The sequence below is a fragment of the Ambystoma mexicanum genome, chromosome 6q (assembly GCF_040938575.1).
Source record: "Ambystoma mexicanum isolate Mex_15411 chromosome 6q, UKY_AmexF1_1, whole genome shotgun sequence".
Lineage (NCBI taxonomy): Eukaryota > Metazoa > Chordata > Amphibia > Caudata > Ambystomatidae > Ambystoma > Ambystoma mexicanum.
This window is the reverse complement of record NC_090937.1, coordinates 1,069,379,177-1,069,406,156: the sequence shown is the minus strand read 5'-3', so window position 1 is coordinate 1,069,406,156 and position 26,980 is coordinate 1,069,379,177. Positions and strand designations below refer to the sequence as shown.

General features: G+C 47.8%; 1 protein-coding gene across 1 annotated transcript in view; it reads right to left on the bottom strand.

Moving 5' to 3' along the window:
- DLC1 (DLC1 Rho GTPase activating protein) overlaps window positions 1–13,767 on the bottom strand; it is a 563,875-nt gene extending 550,108 nt beyond the window's left edge. Inside the window, exon 1 of the mRNA XM_069631599.1 lies at window positions 13,533–13,767. Coding sequence (XP_069487700.1) covers window positions 13,533–13,647 — 115 coding nt within the window. The 5' untranslated portion in view covers window positions 13,648–13,767. The remainder of the gene's footprint in view (window positions 1–13,532) is intronic.
- Window positions 13,768–26,980: the final 13,213 nt, after the last annotated feature.

Genomic DNA, 26,980 nt, shown 5'->3' with positions numbered 1-26,980 from the left:
CTCCTTCTGCAACCCCTCTGGCCCCCTCGCCACCACCATTGGGCAAACCACATCCCTGTACCCCTCCTCTGAAGACCTTCAAAGGTGGAAACCTGCTCCACTTAGCTACCCTCAACTCTTGCTTTGTCGTTAAACACTCCTCTGACATTTGCCACCTCCTTGAAGACGAAGTCCCACTCTTCCTTCAAATGCCTCGTTTGTAGTATTTTTGTCTCTCCAATCATGTCGCTGAGTCTTGCCACCATCTACAGGACCACTGGTCCTGTCTCTCTCTTCCACTCAGAGTGGTATGACCTCACTGCTTCTCTCCTGGCCTCCACCTCCAAGTTTCTCTTTCTCAGAGACTTCAATATTTACCTTGACTCTCCGTTCTTCCCTCCAGTCCAACGCACTCAGCCGGACATACCTTGGGATGCTCTCCTCTCAGAAGATATACCCATCTTCAACCCTCTCACTACACCTCTGTCCTGGTCTGATCATGTACTCCTGTCATTTCACCTGGATCTCTTGGGTCCCCCATCTAAGCCTCTGCCTGCTCTTCCAGTCTCCTTCACCGTCATTCGACTGATGAAGCAAGTGTTGGTTGCTGCTTTCGCTGCCACTTTTATTCCCCCTCCCACTCTGGCCACTGACTCTCTCACAGGCATAGTCCTTGCTAAACTTCACCTCTCCATCACCAACACTCTGAACATCATTGCCTCTGTCATGAGGATCCACATGAAGCCTGCCTCCAAGTGCAACACCTGGCATGATTCCACCTACCCTCTCTGAAATGCAAGTGCAGAGCTGCTGAACAGTGGGGGCAGGCTTCGAGCACATCCTCTGACAGACTGGCCTGCTGCCTGCTCCAAAGGCAATACAGACTTTCCATCAGCTCAAAGAAGAAGGCCCATATCCAAGCCTGCATCTCCGGGGTCACTAACAACATGGCTGAACTGTTCAAAATCGGCAAGGAACTCACCAATCCTACTGCAGTTTCCACTTCTCCTCTGCCATCCCTGGCCCTCTGCACTGCACTGACCTCTCACTTCATAACCAAAACTCAGGTCATCTTGTCCTCACTCTCCTCTACACTCCTACCTCACCCACTCTCAGGCCTCCCTTGGCCTCCCCTCTGTTCTTGCCTCCTACTCTCCTCTTTCTCACCCATATGACCGGATGAGGTCTTTAGATGTGTCATCTCTATGAATGTCTCTTCCAAACAGGTGCACCCCTGCTTCTCCAGAACTACCAAGGACGTCATTGCCTCCCTTGCTGGAGACTTGACTGATTTTTGCAATCACTCATTTGCCACTGGCTCCTTCGCGCTACTCCTCAAGCCCTCCCTTGTGCACCCTCTCCTCAAAAAGCCCTCATCCGACCCCTTGTGTCCGGCTAATTACCACCTTATCTCCATTACCCCCTTCCTGGGAAAACTCTTGGAGAAGCTGGTCATCTCCCAGCTGATCCACCACATTGAATCTGCTGGTTGTCACCACTACCACTGGTCTGGCTCCAGAGCAGCCAGAGCCATGGAAACTATGCTCCTGAACACCCATGAACACTCAAACACTCAAACTGTGATTCCAACTCTCCTTCCGTTCTCATCCTTCTTGAACTTTCCTCTGCCTTTGACACAGTGAATCATGCCACCCTCATAAATCAGCTCTGTGACTCCCTTAACATCACAGGCCTGGCACTGGACTTGTTGACCTCCTTCCTCTCTGACCGACTATCCCAAGTTCAACTGGTCCCTTTTCTTTCCCAAATCACAATCTCCACCTGCGGCATCCCTCCAAGCTCTATCCGCTCACTGTGGCGATTCAACATCTACCTTGCCCATCTAGCCCATTTGATCTCCGCCTTCTCTCCTCACTTCCAGTGTTATGCGGACAACATGCAGCTCTCGTTCAAGCTTCCCTCCAATGCCGCCTCTTCTTCCTCTCTCATTCCTGACAGCCTGACTGCCATTCAGGCATGGTGTGCTGCTAGCAGTCTCTGCCTTAATGTCAGTAAGACTCAGATCCTTCTCATTGGGACCCCAGCTCCCTCCTTCCCTCCTACTCTCTGGCCACCCTCCATGGGCCCCCTCCCCTCACCCTCTTGTGAAGCAAAAAACCTTGGTGTCATCTTCAACTCCTCTCTCTCTTCTTCTCTCCTCACATCACGTACCTTGCCAAGGAGGCCCACTTTCAGCTGCACCTCCTCGGAGGCATTCTCCATTTCCTTACCTTCCCGCTGAAACTCAATGTCTCCAGAGCTCTGGTCCTCTCTAGGATGGACTACTGCAACCGCCTCGTCCTCAATCTTCCTAAATCCTCCCTTCGCCATTTCAACTAATCCAGAATAGACTCAAGGTTTTTCAAATGGTATCTTTCTCAGTGCGCCAACTTACTGCATCATATGTTGTTTTATTAGGGTGGTAACATATGGTTGTATCCAAATATCACAATGTTCACTCAATATTCTTTTCTCGATATAATATTATTAATGTTGATTATTTTCTTCCAATATATTTCATCACTTTTTGAACCAAAGTATAGTGTTCACTTTTTAGTTTCAAATTACGCCTGACATCTTTCTTATCCTTCTCTCTACACATGTTTCTCAATTTTTCTATAATGGGTCATCAGGAGAGAATCCTGTTTTCCTTGTTAAATATTACTTTTGCTATTTTCTGAAAAGTTATTTTGCTTTTTGTAATGTATTATGTTGCCATACTGTTTGTTTATCACAGTTGGTATGCACCAGATTAGTGGAGGAGATCCGATTGTCCCTCTAACACTGCTGATCCGTGAATAGGACTGCAAGACTTATCCTTGGCTTCAGGCCCATGGACCGCATCTCCCCAGCCCTAAAATCTCTCCACTGGCTCCCGGTTGCTGTGAGGATCAAGTTCAGGACCCTCTGCATCATCTACAAGGCTTTCTGGGGCCTGGGACCCCGCTGCATCCAATTCTCTCTGCCTAAATACCTCCCTGGTGCGACTCTTTGGTCGTCTAGCTCCAACTCTCTGCAAATCAGATGCTTTTCCAAGCTGAGAGTGGGTGGTAGATCTCTCTTTTCTGCAGGAGCCTCCCTCTGAGAATGGCCTTCTTGCCCCTCTCAGATTTGAGCCGGATCTCCTTAGGTTCTGGAAGCTTCTCAAGACCCTCCTTTTCTCTTCTTGCTTCTTCCTCGCCCTCCCCTCCTAATATCCCCCTCTGCCGCATTGACTGGCTGCCTGGTTCCTTCTGATTCATACAAGGCACCAGACACCCTTCCCCTGTCTACCCCAGCACTTCGGTCTACACTGCCCCCCCTTACCTGAACTTACATACCGGGCTCCCTTCCCCAGTCTGGCTGGGCCTGCACCCCTATGGAGCTCATCCAGCCCTCGTCCTCGCACTTAGCATGTGGACCTTCATTCGCCTATACTCTCTGCATTCCCCTGGCACTTGACCACATGACATCCCCTAGTATTCGCTTAGCCCAGGTGCCTTCTCTCCCCTCCTTACATGCTCTTCACTCCAACCTGGACTCCTTTTCCCTCCTTAGCATTAGTGCATTCCGCTCTGATCAGCACTTTCCTCCAGTGCCCCTTCCATGCACTTCTTGTTACTGCACTTGCACGATCTGAATGACACAAGGCCTAGTTGCAACGTTTGTTATTCTTCATCCCTGTTCCCCCACCCCCTTTGTCTTATTGCGCCTTTAAACATCACTTGCTGTGTAGGCGCATTATAAATACCCAATAAATGAAATAAATAAAAAATATGTACTTTTATCATAGTCTGGATGCTCACCGCTATTCTTTTTACTGTATACACAGGCAAGTTGAGTTTCATTGGACTACCAGTGAACCTTGCTCCACATGATACCCCCTAGCACTACCTTGCTACCTTACCAACGGTATCACCAGGAGGTGCTTTCCAGACTACAGACCTAGGTAAATACAGGGAGAGCAGGGGTTGTCTATTAAGATCTTGGCTTCACAATCTCCATCTTTCTCTTCCTCCGCAACACTATAGTTCCATCAGTGAAGGATTCCATCTTCACTCGATCCCTGCTCAGGCACCATCTCCTGCACCTGTGCTGCCATCTTATATGGGGGAAGGGGTGGAGGTTGTGTGGGTTACGGGTGTTTTTCCGATGCTGTGCAGGCTCACAGGAGCCATCTCCGGAGGTATTGCATTCAGAGAATGTCCAACTGACATGGGCAATCTCCGTTTCGTGTAGCGGGCCACACTTTTTCTGGATTTAGCAATGACTGTGTCCCAAGAGAGTGTAAGTATTTTTGGTTTATGCACCCACCCCTACTCCAGGTTTCTTCTGAAGAAAGGCGTGCTGGCGATCAATCTAGAGTCTGTTGGGTTTTCTGGGTCAAAGGAAGAGTTTTCGAGAGGTGTCTTTACACAATGGGGGTCATTACGAGTTTGGAGGCAGCCATGGCGCTATTAGCGCCATGGCTGCCTCCAAACCCGGGTAAGGTCTCACTGAATGGGGATTTACCGGGTCATTCCGACCTTGGAGGACCCGGTAAATCCCCATTCAGTAAACAATTCCCCATTCCCATTTGAACCCCCTTAGGGCTCAATGGGAATGGGGAAGGCGCTAATAACGGGCCTGCAAATTGCGGGCCCGTTATTAGCTCCAAAGTCCCTTAACGGGTCCCGTAAAGAGCGGCTGGTCAGACCAGCTGTTCCTGCTGGGACCCGCTAAGGGACCTCTGAATAGGGCGGTAAGGGTTTACCGGCACCAGCATCCTTACCGGTGCCCATGAACCCTTACCGGCCAACTCGGAATGGCCCCCAATGTGTATTTTAAATTTTGGAATTCCCTTTTTTAAAGAAGGAATAGTATCGCTGTAAGAAAGTTCTTAACCACTAGTTGTATGTTTGCACGTGAGAGCACCTTTAAATTGGTGTGGTTGGTGTTGGCGACTTTGGAGCACTGGTTGTTGTGGTTGCTTTGTGATCTGCTGTGGTGTGTGTTCAGCACAGGGTTGGAAGCCAGTGGTATGTGGAAGCTGATGTTACCTGGCCACTTACTGCAGTGGGCTCGGGTTTTGGTGTGGTTCTTTGGGTTTCCAAAACATGTCTTCCTCCTTTTGAGGGTAGAGGAAATTCTTTGTGTGGTGTGCACTGTTGGGGCTGAGCACTGCAAGCAGTGGGGGAATGGCATGTAGAAAATAAATCATTTTTTTTTATTTTAATATGTTTTACTTTATACATACCACTTTACACATATAAAATTAATCACAAAGCAATCAACTAATCAATTCCAACATTGCATCACAAAATCTGTACCAAATACAAAAATGTAAACACATATAACCTAAAACCTAAAATGCACCATTCATGCAATAAAATTCCTAATAAATTCATATTACTTCAACTGATCGCATCTTCATATCACCTACTAGATATTCCTAGGGACAACAAAAAGTTTTTTCGGATTAAACATGTGTTAACATAAATAATTAATTAATTAAATACATCAAATTCTCGTGTAACCAATTTCTTTGACACTATTCTCCAGACTCTAAACAGCGCCATTTGCAAAGCTCTATTCTTAGTATTTATACAGCGCTTCCAAAAGGTTGGAGACTTAATCGTGTCAAGCTGATGTACATATTTACCTCGATGGTTCATATATATTGGGCCTAAATGTGGGCATTCCATGAGGACATGTTTAGGCGTCTCCAAAGGTAGCGAGTTTTGACATATACAACTATACCTTTCTTCTTCCTGCAAGGAGAGCGATGGGCATATAGAATTTAAAACAGGGAGGCGGTTCATTTGCAACAAAAGCATAAATCTCTGAAGATGTTTAGAGGGGCATATGACTAAACAAGGCTGAGCCTTTTTAAAATAACAAAGGTATTGCTCGTTAAGGGCGATAGATGGGAAAAGTTTTCACACCAATCCCATAGGTCATCTGCTCAGCCCAAATTTTTTTGATGCATAATAATCCATTTCCCAATTTGTAGCCCATCCAATACAATACGTGTCATACTTACCTTGTGATTAGATTTTACTCTATTGTATAGTATTGCATTGTATTGTTTATTTATATAGCGCCTATACACAGGCAAGTGTTTCAAAGTTCTCGAGGAGGGTGGGAACAACAGTCGCCCAGAGCCCTTGAATCTCTGAGACGATAATAGTCTGCACAGGCAGAGTAAGTGCATAAAATACATTTAACTGTGTGGGATACAGCAAATAGGCCTGACAGTGATTCTGCAATTTTAACGGTACAATTGGGGTGAAGACAGGGGAGAGGCAGACAAGACAATCTTTGTGCGTGGTGCGTACGGATTGAGAAGTGCAAAGAGGGTCAAGGGAGGGGAGGGTCAAGTGCACCTGGTTGGTTGCGACTGGGATAAGTCCAGAGAGAGACCCTCTCATGGGTTAATTTCTCAGTGCGTTGAGAGAGGGTGGGTTGTAGGGCCCTGATGTAAGTGCGAGAGGACTGGTGGGTTGCCAGGACCAGTAAGACTCTGAGGTACACCAGGCGGCCAGTCAGCATGCTGTAAGGAATAGGAGTGAGAGGGAAAGGAGAGAGAGCTAGGTTAACAGGGTAGAGGGAGGGAGAAGGAAAAGGAGAAGAGGAAGGTCTTGCAGAGTTTCTGGAATTTCAGGAGATCCGGCTGAAGACGTAGGGCTGCATGGAGTCTATTCCAGAGGGAGGCACATGCTGAGGATAAGGATCTCCCACCAAATCTCTGCTTGGAGAACCGGCTCACTCGCAGAAGGTTGGAGTTAGATGAGCTGAGGGCTTGTGAGGGACAGCATTTAGGTAGGCAGCGTTGCAGGTAGGTAGGGCCCAGGCCCCAAGGTTGCTTTACCCAGGCTCTCTAAAAGGAGGTTTGTGGGGCTGCTCATCATCGTAATGTACGAAAGTGCTCGCTTTTTCAGGACAATAGCTTTAAGAGAGAAAATCCCTAGCTCAGGAAGAATAATGGACAGAGGTACTCAGTTGGGAAGGCCAAGTAATCTTGTCCGGAATCTCCCTTCAATGCACTGAAGCCCTTTTAAGTCTAGGTTTATCAGGCACTCTAGACCATATATGATAGCCAGTGCAAAGTATTGTAAATAAAGTCGCCTAGCTCCCACATATGTAAATCCACCCGTTCTCTTAACAAATTGGTCTAGTAAGGAAATTAACTGTGCTGCCATCCTAGTACGAGTCTCTCTACAAGTCTGATACCCTTGACGCTTTTCAAACTCAAATCCTAGGTACTTACATTGCGACGTATATTGAATTTCAGCGCCTTGTATGATTAACCTAGGGCATGCTATTTTGTGGGCAGTAAATATTATTTGAGCCTTACTTCTGTTTATAATGAAGGAGTTCTGCTCAGTGCAATCCCATAACACAGCTCTGGATGAAAAAGGGAAGTTATTGTACCCTTATGCTTGATAGGAACACCCACTAATGCCTTCTTAACAGAATAGGGGCACACAATAAAGCTGAGCCACTTGGCCGTACCACCCCCTTCGTCAGATTATATCTGTTCATTTTTGCTCTGCTTTTATATGGCATTTTGATTAGTAACAAAAGTCAACTGCCCACCCTTGGGGAAGTACCAAACGCTGTTAACTAAATAACTCACTGCTACTTCTTCAAAAGAGAAGTGCACGGAGCTAGATTTCCAGCGAGCTGTTGATCTGTCTGTTGGTAGCTGCTGATTGAAGATTAGACCAGATTAGACTAGTCTAACCTGTGGTGGATTTGGGTGGGTAGTCCAGTGCGAGGGAGTGGTGACCAAAGAGTTGAAGGGGGAGGTCTATGCGAGGGAGATGGGGTTGGGAACAAGGTAGCATTCTGCAAGTTCCATGTCTCATATTTCTAAGGAGATGCATTTTCCATAGAGGTTCAGTGGGGTGGCGGAATGCTATGAGCAGGTTAGCCTGCACCAGTCGGTGAAAGCGCTGCATGAACGGCCCAACCCAGCCAACACACCACAAACAGCAGTTCCAAATGCTCCCGATATAACATTGAAACCTATCTCAGTGCGAGAATGGATGACATCCAACCTTTGAAGACAATCAGTCCTACCATAGATGGTCACACCTAGTAGACTCTTTCTTTCTGCAATTGTCGACGGAATCTAGTATTATGATGAATCATGCTTTATGACTATTTTGCATTTAAAACTGATGTTCCATTGAATTTGCGCTAGACTGTGAATCAATTTGTACATTTCTCCTTTATACTCATTGAGTAGGAGACAAGGGTGTTTTTGTACCTTGCATACTTCTTTCTTTATCTTTTCCCCAACCTGAGGGAATAACCATTTGCACTTGCACTTTCTCTGCACTCTGCACTTTATATAACGATTGTGCATTTGGGAATTATGTATGTTGTTCACTTGCGTTTTATTCTTTTGTGCCAAATTCCAGCAGAATGCAGCTACATACAAATAAACCAAATTGAAACAATACATTTTCTTTGGGCCTTAGTACTCCTTCTTTGCCATTCTTTGTTGCTCTAAATATAATCATGCCCAGAGAATCAGGGTTTATGGACACGCCTACCCTTGTGTTTGTGACCTTCTAAGGATATCTTACAGGATAGAGGTTTTGGGTTTGAGCATTTGTGATTAATTGCAAAAAAAACATGACACAACAGATGGCAACTCATAGCAAAAGTAAAGTAACATTCAAAATACAACATGGAAATTCAGCCCTACAATGACGTAGTGGCCATTAAACATACCTGTAACTTAGACACGACTTCCTTGACAGAGTTTAGCATAGAATGGCATATCATAGCCTGGTGAACATCAAATAGTGTAGCATGACTACACTATTTGATGAAGGTGGCAAGAGGCAGGTGTGAAAGCAGGAAGGGAGTTAGAGTAGCCAAGACTGGCAGAAATAGACTCCAGGAACAGGACTGGGCCACAATCAGAGGCATACCCCAGATAGTATGCGCTAGCAACTCTCTCCCTTCCTGTGTTTGGGAATCACAAGTAGGGCTCTTCCTCTGTGCCAGGGGGTGCTACTGTATCACTAGCACTCACACACCTCTAGCCTCCGCTCAGAGTCAGGCGGCCCAGCACCGGGGGTAGATCCAGATGTAGGTGAACTGCTGGGAGGGGGCCCAGCACCGGAGGTAGATCCAGATGTCGGTGAACTGCTGGGAGGGGGAAGAGGAGACTGGAAGGTGAGCGGTCTGGATGGCAAAGGGAGCAGATATTACCAGCAGTGGCATGGGCGACTAACCACGCAGTGAGATCAATATGGTAATCATGCCCGCCAAACACCAGGCCCAAACATTGTGGGGGCACAAAGGCTGCTCAGATGCCTGTTGTGGCACGAAAGAAGAGACCAGGATTGCAAGCCAGCCCAAAATGGAGCATGGACCAATCATCCTGTAATTATCTATGTAACCATTCTCTAAGCACATCTTCCATGCAACCTATAATCTAGTAAGTCTTTTGTTTAACCATTAAGTTTGTAAGTAATTGTGTAACCTACGCTGTGATACCTCAGGGTCTGGGCGTATAATCAAATGCAATAAATACATTAAATAAATAAACAAATGGAATGGGATGGAGGTCTGAGGCTGTCATATGGTGTCTAAGCCTCAGAGGAGAGAGGAAGGGATGCTCCTGCATCAACAAAGGCAAGCAAGATCCATACTACGGAGACAGTCGCACCTAGAGATGGGAAGAAGTATGGCAGCCACTCTGGGGACTGGAGTTCAAGGTGTGGGGCTTAGACAAGGGCAGAGGCAAACGTGAAGGTGGGGGTGAAGTAGAAAGGCACGGCAAAGCACTGAAATGGGAAAGGTTGCTCCTGCATCTTCTCTCTACCCACATGCACGGGAGCAATGGCAGAGAAGGCATGCAGACACACCTTTTATTAGGAGTAGGAAAGACAAAGCATGATATGGGCAGACAAGCTTGCTCGCCGCATGGCACAGCACAGCCTGATGGAGGAAACAGTATTAAGTTTAGGGCTAGGGCTAGGGCTGAAGGAAACCCCTGAAGGGTGCTTCCAACACAAATGGAAATTGCTCAGTTGGGTGGCAGCGGGGTGCCTAAAGCGAGCAGGAGCAGATGGGAAAATGGGCGAATGGCGGAAAGCTGGCAGAATGATACTCTTAGATAGAAAACAATCACTGTCTTGAGGCCCGCAGTACAAGTTCAGAGAAAGACGGAAGGGGCCTCTGAGCGAACTAACCCCCTGGTAAGGACACAGTAGGCTAAGGGGCCATTCGAGTCTGCTAAGCGGGGATGCACAAGACCGGAAAGTTAGGGAGGCATGTAGCCCAGGTGGACGGGTTGAACTCGGGCACAAAATGGAGGCAGTGTCTAAGGCCTGGTAGAGATCGGGGGTGGTGGGGGGTCTGGGGGGGTAAAGGTCCAGGAGAGATTGGGGCAGGGGGGCGGGTGGGCTCGGGTAGAGTAGTCCCTTGAGTGTATCTCTAGCTCATCCCAGTATAAACTGCAGCTGCTTGCATTTGTCTCCGCTGTTACCACTGCTTGTTTCTTCCTATGGCCGTGGCACGGCAGTATCAACTTTTAGTAGATGGGCCCTAAGCAGGGGTGTTGCAAGGTCTGGAAAAGACGCGGGGCTGCGCTAATGTCAGAACTCTCGGGACTGGGGGCTAGCTAGCCTTTTGGGTGTAGCTCCTGAGATTCTATCTGGGCCTTCAACCAAAAGACCAGGGGCTATAGACCCCTTAATCCCCCCACCCCCTCTAGCAATGCCTCTCGCCCTAAGTGTTTTCACAATAAGCAAGTGAACACAACATTTGGGGGCACTTAGTGCTCATTGCAACTGGAAACACGGCGGTACAAGGAGCACTGCCACCACCGGCAAAGTGCCATCTTGTTCCACCTTCACGTCCTTGCAATAGAGTCAGGTTTCCTGTTCGTAGATGGAAATCTACCACCCAGCACCTTGCCCCTCCGGCTGGCACGCCCTTGGCAGCCATCTAGAATGACCTCGCCACAGGCCCTGAGTGCGAGTGAAGCAGCATTGCATCCAATGGGATTGGACAGTAAACTGAACATGAAATGGCTCGGGATCCAATCAGGCATTGCCATTCAGTCCTTGACACAGACGTGCCCGCCTCTCTCATCGCTAGCTCTGATACTACAGTGAGTGAAAGTAGCCATGTCATGGGAGACGCCGTCTCCCAGACCTTGTTCATTATGATAAAAATAGGAAAGAAATGACCTATCTGCGCTTAGACAAAATCTAATTATTAAAAAAATACTATAGAAATTATCTGGACAACTGAATATTTTGAATCAAGCCAAATCATACACAGGTAAAAACGGACATCGACGGCCATGCCTGTTTAATGACAAGCCTACATTCTGATGCGTGCAATTAGATATTTTCCATTATACGTGAGGAGGGTTGACAAAAAAAATATGAACGCAGAAGCCATTTTCTTATTCTACCCAGACGCAATTTGGAGACAGTCGTTGGGGATAAAGTAAATTACTGCTGCGTCATCATTCGATCTTCTCTCCGTCCGCTTAAAACCAGTCACCTTTGGAGGAAGGGCGGGGAGGAAGGGAAGCTGGCTGGCCTACAGCTGATGAAACCCATCTGAGGTAGCTGCGGGGTCCATAGATTATAATGCAACTGTGTGCATCCCAAAACCCCTTCCTTGTGGCTTCATTATGTGGGAACATTCCAGATAAGGCAATGGAGGGGTAGCTGCAAATTATCATAGGCAGGTGTATTGGCTTCTGCGCGGCAGAACAAAGGAAGGCAGCAAGTGGGGTGGAGGTGCTGAAACCCTAAATGATCACTCATGAAAAGCTAAGCTTTCTTTCTCATAAATGTGCCAATTTAGTCGACATGAGGAGTAGAAAGGCAACACGGTGATAAGATCGCTGCTGAATCCGCCAATGCCGGAGGGAGAGGACGGCCTAAGGTGCCAGCAAAGTCTGTCTGTAAAGTGTATGCTGCAAAGGGCACATTTAATGCACGGAATTGAAGAATTCTTTTGCAAACATGAGTGCTGCAGTTCGGGGCCCACTAAGACTCGAGGCTCATTTCGACTGAATAATTTGAAAGGCCCTGACCCTGCCGACTGTCATAGTAATGCCCGTGCCTCAGTTTCCTCACACTGTGAGGTCTGCTCCTTTTTTAACCGAACAGTAAGTAATATGAACTCGGGACTCACGGCGGTTCTTTGGGAAGCCTGTCATTACGTCGCACTTGCGCGCAGTCTGACACGCCAGCTGCGGGAGTCGGCGTGACATTCTTGCGATGTTTCCCCTGCTTAAGGGGTCACGCCCAGGTCACTGCGGCGATGACAGGGCTACCATTCCCATTCGACACTTTTCCTTTCCACAATGAGGCACCTTTTTGTGAAATGGGCGGCTCTTCACCTGTTGGGACGTCTATCGCAATGGCCCTTTGCATTGGAGAGGCCAGCGCGCGGTGACGCACTCCACCGAGCCAATACCCGGAGGAGCAGCAATCACACGTGTCATGCAATGTCTTGCACTGTAATGTAAACTAGTCGTGCATACCCGCCCCTTTTGCTACTCTCTTGGCCCACGTCACGTGGGCCAGTATTGACTTAAGAATATGTGCCCATATTAGTACAGTTTGAAGTACGTCAAAAATGGCGCGAATCCATCTTGCACTTTTTGTATTACAATAAAAATGTCAGAAAAAAATGCAAATCTACATACATATTATTTAGAATTGTTGATGATCGTTCTACATTAAAAAAAAAAAAACACTACATATAACCATTATGATCATGTTAAACAATAATATCCCTTTTATTGCATCACAGACCAAGCCAGCTCTTTTTTTTTTTTTTTTTTTTAGCGGTAGGATTGTAGTTCAAAAAGGTATGGACAATTATTTTAAATGAGGTAAAAATAAAGGTAAGTGATTTTGCACAAAGTTTTTTTTATTACATATTGACCACACTTACAAAAATGACCTTGCCTCAAACTTTGCAACACTGCACATTTGAAAATTGGAAAAGGGTGATTTTGAATGGCAGGCCAAGCAATGTGTTCTTTGCAGAATTGTAACATGTTTTATGGCTTAAATAATGTTTTCTGCATGCCGTAGACCTCGGTTAAATAAATAAACACGACTTTCCTCAAGGTTATTCCTTCTCCCATTCGCTAAAGACAACGACAGACCATCGAAGGCAAGATCTCTCCTGTGCACTCACTGGACTGGAACCAGATGCAGTCCTGACAAGGGGTTCACCCCGCCGCGCCTGACACCGCGCTGGAGCACTGAGCAGGCGCGCGTGCCAGAGGGAATACCAGCGGCCCTCCAATGCTTAGCCCACACATGCCAGTTGACACACTTGTTGGCAGGGCGCATATATCTCGCTGGAAACCCCAGACCCCTCCCCCCCCCCCCCATCCCCGCTCACCGGCCCGCACGCCTGACTGATTAATCACACAACACCAGGGGCCTGCCACTAAATTGTGGACAGCATCCCACAGGCGCAGGCAGGGAAGCACCTTGTAACCACCCGGATGGTGCGGCGACTAATCAGCTGAGAGAAATGGCATAGCTGGATGCGGCGCGCACGAGGACTCCCGCCCGCCTCCTCACCTGCCAGGCGCCTGTCCCGCGTGTTCTTCCAGAGGACATCCAGAGCGCGCGCGGTGGAGTCTCTGATGTGGTCACTGAGAGAGCGCCTCAGAGGCGCTTTCAATAGCTGATCCATATCTCCTAAGCTAGGAACCAGGGTCCTTCAGCCGAGCCCCATGGCTTGGGGTGGGTGGTGGCGGGGGCCGGGGCTGCTCGTCTTGTGGCACGGGGCAGCCAGTTGCTCGTCCAAACGCCGCCGCCGGCAGCCTCCATGCGTGACGCACCGTCCGCCTTCCCTGTCAGGGAGCGGGCATTGCAGTGCTGACTGCGCAAAGTGCGGAGCTCAGACTGCAGGCAATCCGCTGGACCGCCGCCAAGCCCGGCACCAGCAGCAGCAGCACATCTGGAAAGGGTTACAGCGTGCGAGCGAGGGAACGCCACCACCGCGCAGAGGGCCATCTTTCCGAGCGCTTATCTGTTTATTCGCGTTTCCTGTTTAATAGAATAATGCGCAGTTTGCGGTGGGCTTATCAGCGTCCGTGTTCTTCAGCGTGACACGCACGTCCTTAACTGACATTGCAGTATATCTTCGATAAAAGTGAGCACGAGAACCCAGCACGTGAAAGAAAACGAACCATACAGAGGCTATGAGGAAAATGCATAGAGTATTAATTGAGCAAGACTATACACTTTAATTTTTCGTTCATTAAGAGCTACGAGTAATGAAGTACGGGAACAGTGTGCATTCCTTTCACGAGGTATTGCTGTTTTGCAGCCCCAGACGTGTGCCACGAGACCTGTCTGTGCTGCAAGTACGCAGTTGTCTGACCATGATTGAGTTCATGAGGCAGGCATGCCGAGTTTAATTTTGTTTCTGCTGCAAGGTGAAACTCGCGCCAGGCATCACCTCACATTATTCCTAGTCATGCAGCAGTGCTGATCGTTTCCTATCAATGCTGTTCCCGGGCGGGGGCAGCGCTGAAGTACTTCCTGGATTGTTTTCAGAGTATGGCCTGTGACGCGGAATGTCCATGGGCCATGTAGCTCAAGGGCACAGGTGTTAAGAGGAATGAAGCTGATAGGCGACCATGGAGGGGAGGGGGGAGGGGCGGCGAGCAGGTAGGGACCTGCCAGGCACCCCCACCCCACTCTTACAGCAGCCCATGAAACCCAGAGTAAAAGAGAAAGAACGGTATCTTTACACCCTGTGAGGAAATCGACTATCTGCACAGTGGGTGTGTGCTCGCCTGGGTTGTTTGAAATTTTAAATGAAATTGAACTATGGCAGAACAACCTCCTCAAAAAGTGCGGGGATAATCCGCACACATTTCCTAACGCTGCGCTACATAGGCATAGACCTGTGTACTCTGGATGGACACAGCCTACAGGCGCAGTCCCTCTGTCATACTTAGTTGGGTTATGACAGCCAGGGGTACATCATGTCATCTCAGCCAGGGGGAGAGCCAACCTCCCCCCTGCCATCATCAGGGATTTCATTTGGGGGTCACCAAGCATCACAACTGTGACACCTGAGGTCTCCCTTGCTACCCCTATGGTCTTCTTTAATACCCCTAAAAAACATTTATTTTTTACAAATGGAAGCTCTTTGGCTGTGGCCAGCACCATGTGGCTCTTTGTTTCTGGAGTGGCTGGCTCTCTTGTTCAGGCATCTTAAAAAAAAGACAGTGGGGTTCCACAAGTGTAACACTTGGAGCAGTGGCCCTAAATCAGAAAGAATAGGAATAACACGTAGTTTGTCTTTCTGGAATTCTATACAGCAATTGCTAGATTGATTAAAGGTTTATTTCAGGCACACTTTAATGGGCGAGTCACTGATTTAGTCTGCTCTTAAACACCTCAAATCAGCAATGCGGCCAAAAAACGTCAAAAACGCATTTAGAGTAGAATAAGCATCTATTTCGGACTATGTATTTTGCTTTTCGCAAGTGGCAGTTATAGCAGGTTTTTTTCTGCCTTTGTCTCTGTCACGATCACCAAAAGACATTCCATCTCAGTGTCCTCGCTCACTTGACAAAATCCTTGTGCCTAAAAGCTTGTGTACAGTGTAGAAATGTTTGACCATAGCACATAAAGTGGCTCTTGATTTCATTGTGCCACAATTAATGCCTTGTTGTCATATGTCTATCTTTCCTATCTCCGTGGCATGCTGTTTAGGATGGTTGCTTGCATGTATCAGGTACAGAGTGCCCAGGGTATGGGATGCTGTGCGAGTGCGCTGCATTCGCAGCACTAATATACATTATTTAATACAGTGTTATGAACCCTCCCATTGGTATGTATTTTGCCAACCTCTAAAGCCTGAAAAGTAGATCCACACAGGCTTGACATGTGGCCAACTTTGCACCAGACATGCAGAGGAACTGGCCTGCTGTTAAATCTCAGTTACCAGTTTAATGGTATCCGCTACAGAGTGTAATTCGCTCTCTGACTTTGAGAACATTCAGACATGTCATTTCTCATTTTTCTATAGCCGGTAAGATAGCTATAGTCAGTAAGATAGCTCAGTGGGTTGCATGCTCACTGCTGCAATATGTGTGTGATCTGCAGGGTGCAGGTTTGAATTCTGGCAAGGCCAACTCAGCCTTTCATCCTTCTGAGGTCGATGAATGAGTACCAACGCAAGTTGGGTGATATTTAATGTATATTTGTTCTATATAAAGCACTTAAACGGAAGTTCTATATAATAACACATCATTATCATTTGGCCTTGGACGTTTGCTTGTTTTCACAGTAATTTTAAATATTGGCCTATGCACACTGATATTAACAATATATATGGTGATCCATTCTTGTACGAAATGTATATCACATGACAGTGATATCGTAACCATATTTTTCGTAATGTACTTGGGAACAATGCTATGTGATGCCACTTCCTGTTTTGTCAAGGGGAGAAAGATGGTGTTCCAGCACTACCTGAGATGCCACTTCAGGTTGTGGCCAAATGACATCACTTCCTGTGATGTCATCAGAGGTCAAGGGTAGTGTGATGTCACTTCTGCTATCCCAGGCATTTTAATGAAATGACGTCCCTGCTGCCATGGCCAGCCTAATTAACTAACAAAGGCTCCATGGATCTGCCCTGTCCCTTTGTTGAGCCCTGTAGATGGTGGCAACAGTCATGTACTAATCAGTTGAATTCAAACAGGCCCACATGGAGCCTAGCTGCAGAGGCTAACAAAGGAGACAGGAAACCTGAATACCCTTTCAAATGCACTGTGTCAACCTGAAGCCAGCTCCCGCCCTCAGTATTGATTGACAGTGAAATGTCATGTCTGGGACTGCTTGTATTACAGTAATCATCTCAGCAGATGGTACGAGAATGTGGTTTGCAGTAGCCAGAAAGCCTGGTCTCGCCGCAGCTTCAACGGAGACCTGCTGCTTTATTCAGGAATCTCAAAGAGCTCCATTAACCAGAGGAACCCTTTGATCTACAACAGAAAGGAAGATCGGTGTGACTTAGTATTATATGTTTTCACCCCGTTACCCTTTCTGTTGCAAAGCAGTCTGGCTATGACCTCACGCATAGAGGAGATTGCTGGTGGAGACCCAGGATTGGTTCATTAAGGTAGGCTTAGCCTACACCAATCGCTGTGGTACTTTTGGCTTTAAAAGAGGGCCAAACCTCTCTTTTGGCAGATCATCTGAAGGATTTACCAGAAGCAGAAGGAAGAATTAATCCTTGGACCCTGGCTGAAGGTACAGTCTGCCTTCCATCTTCCGCCAGTGGAAGAAGGCCAGGACCTCCAAGAGGGAAGCAAGATCACTCCCCATAACATCTCCCAGGGAACATAGGGAGATACTGAATCCAGAAGACCCTCAAGCAGCTCCAGAGCCATTACGCAGCCAGCATACAGTGTGTCCTGCTAGGCTCTGCAGCAGGCGTCCTAGGTGGGAAATGCCAGGGAGTCTCTGAACCACATCAAGGACAAAGCAGCTGCCTGCAGCACTCTCAGCTTTGGGCCTTCCGCCTTAAAGATGACACAAGCCCAGTGAAGAAGCTAGGAGGAGTGCATTGACAAGCATCTACCAACATCTGCCGTAAAGGACCTTTTCGAGCAAGTTGAACCCCTCGAGCTACAACCGACTGCATCGCTGACTGTTGTTATGCATCAGTCGCTAAAGCCACCCGAGACGCCCGACCAGTGCTTCACAACCACCAACCAGCACTGAGACAACGATTCCTGGCCCTGAGCTGCTTTGTAGGCCAGCCTGCAGCCATCCGTCCAGCTTTGCTCACCGAACGGCCTGCCGCCTGATACCCGTAGCTGTCTCCCTTCTTGAAAACTGTTGCAGAAGCTGCAAAGCGCACTGAAACCGACTCAATCCAGTCGACTATCAAGAACTCTTACAGCACGAGGCACATTGTGGATCTGCTCACCCTGGTCCTTCTCCGAAGACCCCTATTCACATTTTCCGACCCATTGCTCCCTTTGTGTTGAAACCAAGTATCCTTGAACTATTGTGATTAATTACTATACCGACTACCCCAGTATCCAGAGTGCATCCCTTTTCCTTCTTTGAAACTGTCTGACCTCTGCGTTCCTTTACAGGGTGGGTTGTATGTTGTAGTGTGCTAGAACTGTCTGTTGTGATAATAATAAAGTAGATATTGTTATACAACCTTAACTGGACAGTCCTTTTTGTCATTGGGTAGTAATTGTATTTTCGCTGTGTTGTAACTAACCAACGTTCCACAACCTTTCAGAGATAAACCTGCTGTTCCGTCCACGTTACCAAAATTGGACAAGGAGGTTTATCATTTGCTTGTGTTTCCAATCTGTTCGGATCCCTTCTGTTGTAATAGAGGTGTGGGGCTGATTGATGGTTTAAAAACCGATGTTCAACCCTGGACCACTGGTGATCCGGAAGTTGATTTGTCACAGGCGAACAGAAGGCGTGGCAGGAGAACAATCCATTTTCTCCTCAGTTGCTCTTCCAAGGCGCCTATCATGCTTTTCGCAGTCTTGTTGAACCACTCAACAAGCCCAGATGTTTGTGGATGGAAGTATGAAGAGAACTAGTAGGTGACTCCACACTCTTCCCACATAGCCTTTAAATACATGGATAGGAAGTTTGACACCCTGTCAAAAAAACAACTTTTGGGGGAATCCAACATGGAAACATATTCCAATTAGAGCCTTTACAACCACTGGGGATTTGATACTCCACAGAGGGACAGCCTTAGGGTACCTTGTGGCGTGGTCTACCACCACCAAAATGTATCTGTTCCTTGAGCTGGTTTGAGGATCCAAAGGGGCCCCACAATGTTCATGCCAATTATAATGATGGTTTATAATGATGGCGCAGAGGGGCATCAGACTCTTGCCGAGCCCTTGAAAAAGAAGGGATGGATAGGGGGGGTTGGAGGCAAATGTCTTCAGTTAAGTATAGAATAACTCAGCTGGGAGGACAGCTCAGGGCCAATGCACGTTTTTTATTTATTTTATTGGACAGTTGTATGGCGCCTATATACAAGTATTTGCATGTGCCACAAGACAAGAAGGGGGGGATTTGCTTTAGTCACTCCAACAATTATGCACAAAACATTACCAACGATTTTTTATTGCGGTACTCAGTGGTCGAAGTGTATGAAAAGAAGTAGTGGAACTATGTTCCCTGCTGGCCTGCACCCACTACCCACAAACCCATCACCACGCCCCCTGCCACACACAATACACCCCCCCAAACACTTGCACCTGCTGTTTCAACTTCTTCCTACACATTTATTTTAAAACGAAGCCATTCCAGAACGGTTTCTTTCTAAAATAAAAGTATAGGAGCTGGAAAACTTAATTTAAAAAAGTAGAGGAGCACCGCTCCCGACCGCTCCCGCTCACTTCGACCACTGGCGGTACTCCAAATTGTTTTCTGCCAAAGTTCAGTGAATATTGATTTTGGAGGGAAGGGTTGTGGTTCCAAAAAGTGTCTTTCCCTTTCTGATCTCTAAATTAGGTTTTTGGAAGTAAGGAAACAAAATCTGAGTAGAACATGAACACATTCAGCATGCTGTCGGAGCTTATCTCTTCACATTTTATGAAAACCTAAAAATCATTTCAGCAGTGTTTGAGACTTTTCCCAAAAACAACATTGCTACTGTCTCTACTGAGCATGCACGTGATTTGCAGATATTTACAGTTAGCCTTATGGATAAGAGATACATGAACCTGGAGCAAAATATAAAGCCCGATCTCACAATCATAATGATTGAGACTATGGACCAATAATATCTAGATTTTAGCAATGCCAGCCCAGAACACAATTTGGCCAATGCGCCAATGTATTCCCAGGTGAAGCACAGAACAAATATAAGAGAAGTCTTGAGGAAGCTTCAGAAAGAGAGAAAACCATTGGGGCATCCTATCCCCTGGGGAATGACTGCCCAGAGCAGTAGACACATTGATCAATATATGGGATTGAAAAAAATATGTGGGCATTACACAAGAGGAAATCCTAACAAACAAATATTGGGAAGAAATTTATTACTGATATATAGGAGCCAAAGTGTGCACCCTTATCTTTGAGGAGGAATCATAAAGATCATTTAGTCTGAAGACTAATCTATAGAAGGCTAAGTGGGCACCCACAACTTTGAGAAGCAACATTAAGGACCACCCATTTAAAACAGCAAGTCACATGACAATAGGATAGCAATTAAACTAAACATATGAGCAGTTGTGGCTGGTGAAGATTTTAAGTTGAAGGACACGAATCGTTCCTAAAATATGGCAGAGCAACCAAAGGTTTGAGAGGGAGCCTGACATTTCTTTTAAATAATGGGATAACATGGTGCATTATGCAGAACACTTTCTGTGAAAAATTGGGTTTAAAGCAAGACAGTTTGCAACTGGTTTTGTAGGCTAACTCATGAACAAATCCAACAGATGCAAGTCACCAACAGTGCACAGGAACATTTCCCAATGTATTTTCATGTTGCTTTTGCCCACAAATATGCTAGTATAAAAACATGTTCACGCTGGCAATGCCATATATTTCCATGCTGGCTGCACCAACATATGCCAGTATTCCCATATAAGAACATACTCATGTTTGCTTTGCACATAGCACCAGTAATTATACCATAAGAAAACATGTCCAGCTGACTCTGCCACAATACGGTAGTATCCCCACGTAAGAATATACTCCTGTTGACTTTGCCAATAGAAATGCTATGCCACAATAGAGAAACATGTTCAAACTGGCTGCAAGAATGAGCACAGTCTAGACACATAATAACACTTATCATGTATGCTTTACCCTTGATGCCCATAAATAAATGTCATGAAACAGTAAGAAATTATTGTTAGACTGACTGCACAATGATATGCCAATCTAGCCACTGATTAACACATATCATGCTTTCATTATCATAGGCACCCAGTAAAAATCATCAGGCCACAGTAAGAAATAGCCATTATGGGAGAGCTGCCCCTGTATATGAGATAACAAAATGAAGGAAAAGACACAATGGAAGACAAATGCAACCTAGGACATACATTGTAGAATATATTCAATGGGCCTCATTACGAGATTTGCACTAAAAATCCGTCATTACCGGCATGCCGGTAACAACATGTACGTGAAGCCTTGATCCCGCAAACAGCGGCTGATCACGAGTGTTTCGAGTACATGTATACCTGCATGCCGGTAACGGTTATACCGCCATGCCAGTAACGACTCTCAAACCCCTAGATAGCTACATCATGAAATGCGCAGATACCTCCTCCGCCATCGGCATCCCCCAAATAGCGGTACCGGTATTAACATAGTGGTATTAATGGGTCCTTTATTATATATCACCGGAAGCAACGTCATCGTGCCGGAACGGGAAATGCTCCGGCGGCCATCTTCAAAAACACAAACCATTGCTATCCTCTACAGACTGGACCTGTGCAGGCAAAACCCCTAACACACCTTGGACAAGATGTCTAAAGCAACCCAGAAAGGCACTGCCCGCTTGCGCAAACCCAGATTCAAGGATGAGGAGCTCAACATGTTAGCTGACACGCTAGTGGAGCATGCAGATGTGGTCTTCAGTGCTGACCTGAGGCGTCCAGCCCTGCTCAGGAAGTAGGAGATTTGGGAAGACGTAGTGGGGAAAGTGAGTGTGGTTGGCACCACTGCATGCACCGCGAAGGACTGCAAAAAGCGGTGGGACGACCTGCGCCTACGAGTAAGGAACATCCTGTCAGCCAATCGCAGCCAGGGGCTGGCAACAGGCGGTGCTGCCCACTCACCCATAGAATTGGCAAGGTGGGAAGAGACCTGCAGCACATTAATTGATGTTGAGTCCATCGAAGGAGTTGGTGTAGCGGAGGTCGGAGTCCCATCATCGGCAGATGAAGGTGAGTCTCCCCACAAATACCTGACATACAATGATCATAGTCGTCCAACAAATGTGATTGTGATGCGAGCCAATACATGGCCCATCATACACACATTCACATATCCCTGTCCAGATGCTGGCCCCACCACTGTCATATCAAAATGCATGCTGCATGCCGCTCCCATTCCCAAATACACACCCGATACACAGATGAACTGCACGTGTCACACAGTATGCAAGGCACAACACACCCATAGGCCCCATAGCAGACACCATGGTAAACATGTGAACACCTGAGGGATGCAATATTCCCCCCCAAACCTTGCACACACCCTATCCGCTGCAACAACAGGCATGCAATGATCCACATGGCACTAACTGCACAAAGACCAATGCATGCATGATGCAAGTACTACCATCACTGATGCCCTGCCTCTCTCTGCCTCCACAGGAACGGATGCATACAGCGATGAACATGATGCAAATGCACAGGCCAGGACACCTGCCAAAAGGCCCAGAGACCGGGATGATGGCACCATGCCATCCACGTTGAGGGGAACAGGGATGGTCCAAGTGCCACACAAGTCACTCACCAGTGCCCAACCAGCTCCGCAGCCACCAACACAGGACCAGCATTCACCTGCCCCTGCACCGTTGGAGACACAATCCACACAGGGTGAGGCCACATCAGTGGAAACTGAGCATGACGGCTCACAGTCCACCGCCACAAGCTCGGTTGGGGAGACAGTTGCATCCACACCTCATAGTGGCGATGAGGAAGCGGGCCATGATGACAACACCCATGTAGGAGGCATCTTGTCTGAGGATGTTGGACAAACCCCAAGCCCCCAGGTCACCCCACAGGGCACCCCACAGGGCACCCCTCATCATGATTTTGAAGGATAGGGCAGACATGGAGAGTGGTCTCCAATAGTGGACAGCCCCGTATTGGCAAACCAACCATCCACCTCCACCACCGCAATACGGGACGTCTGTCAAGGATGGAGGGCCGACAAGAGGAGATGCACTGATTTGTCAAACAATATGTTGCAGGTGATGAGGCAACACGCCGTACAATGCGTGAGAACACTGCGGCCGTCATCAAGGCCATCAACAGGAATTCAAAGCGGGTCCACGATGGATTTGCAGCTGTGGCCCAGATCCTCACAAGAATAGCCAACACTATGGAGCAGTGGCATACAGCGGCATCCGAGCCGCAACCATCGACATCATCATCTACCACGCCTGCCATTTCTACTCAGATCAACCCTGTACGCAGGTCCCTGTACAGCATGCGGTGCTCTGAGATGCAACCCCCTCCTCCGAAGGGTGGTCCGCAGTAGCAGGGGCACTCTGCACATGTTGACTGAAAGTGCATTCGGACACCTGTTGTGCCATTGATGTTTTGGGGTATGAGGGGAGGGGTGTGTGGGGTCTTTGGGGGAGGGGACTATCGAGGTGTTGGGAGGAGGGGTGTTGGGGTGTTGGGGGGGAGGGGGGTTGGGGGCAGGGTGTGTGTGGGGGGTGGAGGGTTCATTCACATTGTAAATACCATCTGTACAATATACCCATTGTGTAAACAAAGAACACATGACTGGACATTCCTTCTTTGGTGTGTGCACATTTATTGCATGACAGTGCACAGTGCCCATATACCCCCACACCCAGTGCCCAGAGTCTCACACACATAGCACTCTCTGCATCCCAGTGCTTCAGAAAGAATGGTCTATGACTGATTGGCGCACAGCACGTCCCTCAAGTGTATTGCAACCTGGCCGATGTCCAACATCTATTCCTTCCTCATCTTCAACTTCACCCAGTGGTGGCTGGTCCATCTCAGGTGGCAGAGGTATGTTCCACCGGATGCACATGTTGTGCAGCATGGCACATACCATGATGATCTTGCCCACCTTCTCAGGCCCGTAAATGAGGGCACCACCCGACCAGCAAAACCGTGCCTTCAATAGGCCAAAGGTCTGCTCTATGACCACACGAGGGCGTGTATGGGCACGATTAAAGTCCTCTTCGTGGCTGTACTGCGGATTCCTGACAAGCGTGAGCAGCCACGTCTTCAGGGGATAGCCAGCATAACCTGCATGGGAGCACAAAAAGGTATGTGTAAGGGTATTTCTCAATTTCCATTTGTGCTCGGCCTGTACATCCTTCATGCTCACATGCAGTATTTCGTCAATGGCAGCTATTGACTTCACATCTGCACAACTATCTGCCCTGTACACTACATGGTAATCAATGGTGCTGGTCTTGGGTGACGTACACGACTTAGGGGCCTTGACATTGGAATCACCAACCACCCAGATGGAGTGACAAGGTCCATAATGTACACACATGTGAAGGTTGTGTGGCAGGGGATGAGACCAAATGTATGTTGGGCAATGTTTGATGCATTAGGCTGATGGACAACATGATACTGCTTGTTTAGACAATGATGCATATGGATTATTGTAGACGCTATGCATGTGTCCCTCGACGTATTCACACTAGTCACAATGCCACAATGTGATTGTTGGTAGTGTCCGCCAGTGTAGCGAAGAGTACCTTAGATGAAGCAGGGTGTCGACTTGCATGCTGGTACTCATGTGCTGTGGACGATTCCCGCACCAATCGTAACCCATATAGGTGTTGCTCACTACTTGATGGTTTCAATTTGAAGCATCCTTGTTGCATGTGTTCTCCCATTTGTATTCATCTGCACATGTTGCCATGGTGCCATGCAGTGTTACTGTCGGGGAGGGGCAGTGACAGGGGAATTCCCTGAGGGGGAATTCATACTGCGCACTCATGGATGCTTGACCTGAGAGGTGCTTCAATGCGGTCATGTGTATTCAGCTTTGTGAACATGTGATGGTGCATTGTGGTGCTGAGGGTATGGTCAGGTGATGTCCAGTGGACATGTTCAAGGGTGTGCTCTGATTGTGAGTCTGACATTTACACATTGTTGTGCGGCCAGAGTGTGTCGGCCTCCATTGTCTGTGTCATGCATCTTATTTGGTTGATTATGGGCACGGTGTTTGGCAGCATGGACAGTGTCCAGAAACCTCCCATGGCCCAGAGAGCAGACTGCTTGCGTATTAATGTATACCCCCCCAAACACTCTCCCATGGCCCAGACAGCAGACTGCTTGCTTATGTATGTAAACCCCCCCCAAAAACTCTCCCATGGCCCAGAGAGAAGACTGCTTGTGTATGCATGTAAACCCCCCTCAAACACTCTCCCATGGTCCAGAGATCAGACTCACCCAGCAGCCAGCCACGCCGTACGGCATCTCCTTTCATATAGAGGGGTAGCAAGGAGTTCCGCAGCAACATTGCATCATGCATGGATCCTGGGTATCATTCACAGCAATGTGTTATCATCTTGTTGGCATCACACACCATCTGCACATTGATGGAGTGGAATAGCTTCCGATTGTGGTACAGCACCTGCACGGCATGTGGGACTACCAACTCCATGTGGGTGCAGTTGAGGGCACCAATGACATTGGGCATGCCTGCCAGTGCATGGAATGCTATTTTGGTGTTATTCGCCTCCTGTGGTGTCCGTGGTAGGGATATGTACGCCCTTGCGTGCTTTAGAGTGCATCCAGCACTTGGTTTAGCACACCGGAGAAACATGGTTGCGAGATGCCATGCAGCTGGCCCACTGTGTGCTGTAAAACAGGGAGTGGAGCACAGAGGCCACCTTCAGCAGAGGGGGTATGGCGGTGCGGATGTTGATTAGGCTGACAAACTCTTGATGTATTAGTTCCACTATGGCGGTGATGGTGTCCTTGTCCAGGTGGTACAGGGTGTGGATCTGTGCTGGGGTTAAATTGAATGGATTGGCCCTTATACGTGGGATTGGTGGCTGCCTGCGGGGAACCACTGCCTGCACTGGTGGGATTTGCTGGGCCAGTCTCGCCCTCCTTCTCCTCCTGCGTCTCCTCTGTGTTGTGTTGCCTTTTGTACTGCCTGCTCAAGCAGTAGCAGTGCAGGCATGTCCTCCAGCTCCAGTATGGTGATTGCAAGTGGTATCATTTTGGTCTTGGAAGGGGTGTGGTGTGTGGGTGTGCTCCTTTTGTGCAGGGCCAGGCTCCATTGACTCCACCTGTGCTGATTGTGCGCACCTGTGGCAGTTGGGAACACGGCAATTTCCTATTAACGGGTGATCCGCGATGCCAGTATTGCCAGCATCATGGTGGCCCTTCTTACCATCATCTGGATGCCCCCTATGTGCATGTCCGTGCGACTCGTAATGTCCTCTTCCTCGCGGCATGCCGGTATTACGGGCACAATGCCCGCGCGCACATATGCATGCCTGTACAGTGGTGCACGGCCACAGCGGGTCCCTGTCGATGCCTGTAGGACCGGCATTGCAGGTCATGATGGGCCTGTCCCGTAAACGATGTTGGTAATGCCTTACCGGTATCATTATTACCGGACCACCAACCTTGTAACCATGGCTTTCGACCATGCACCCAAGACTCTAGGCCCTGGCAGCAACCACTGCAGCATATCACACCCATAGATCACACCCATAGAATCAAACATTTTTAACTATGATCACACCAATAGAATCAAACATTTTTAACTAGGCCTCATGGCATTTTAAATGTCCGCGGACACCTTGGATGTCCTTAGAACAGTTTCTACTTGCCTGCAAACAGTACGGACAGGTATAGTGTCCTTAGGACACCTCCATTTTGATTAATTGCGGACATCCCAAACACCAGGTGTGTTGTTAAAACAGTTTCAACCTGCCTGTGAACAGTACGGACAGGTATAGTGTCCTCAGGACACCTCCATTTTCATTTATTTGCAGACATCCCGGACACTGTGTGTGTTCTTAGAACAGTTTCAACCACCATCCTCAAACAGTCTTACAGACCAACACACTTGCCAAAATTGTATTTCCCCACCATTTGACACTGCGCTGTCCGCAGACGTCCGTGGATACAAGATGGCGGGCGTTTCCAAAAATCTGGCACACTTCACGCTCTTCACCATCCAATCAGCAGACACGTCGTATGTCCGCGGACATGACGCAAGCCGTTTAACCAATCAGGACACTGTCCGCGGAGCGAACAGGGAAAAGTGTCTGTGGACCGAACATAGACATCACTATT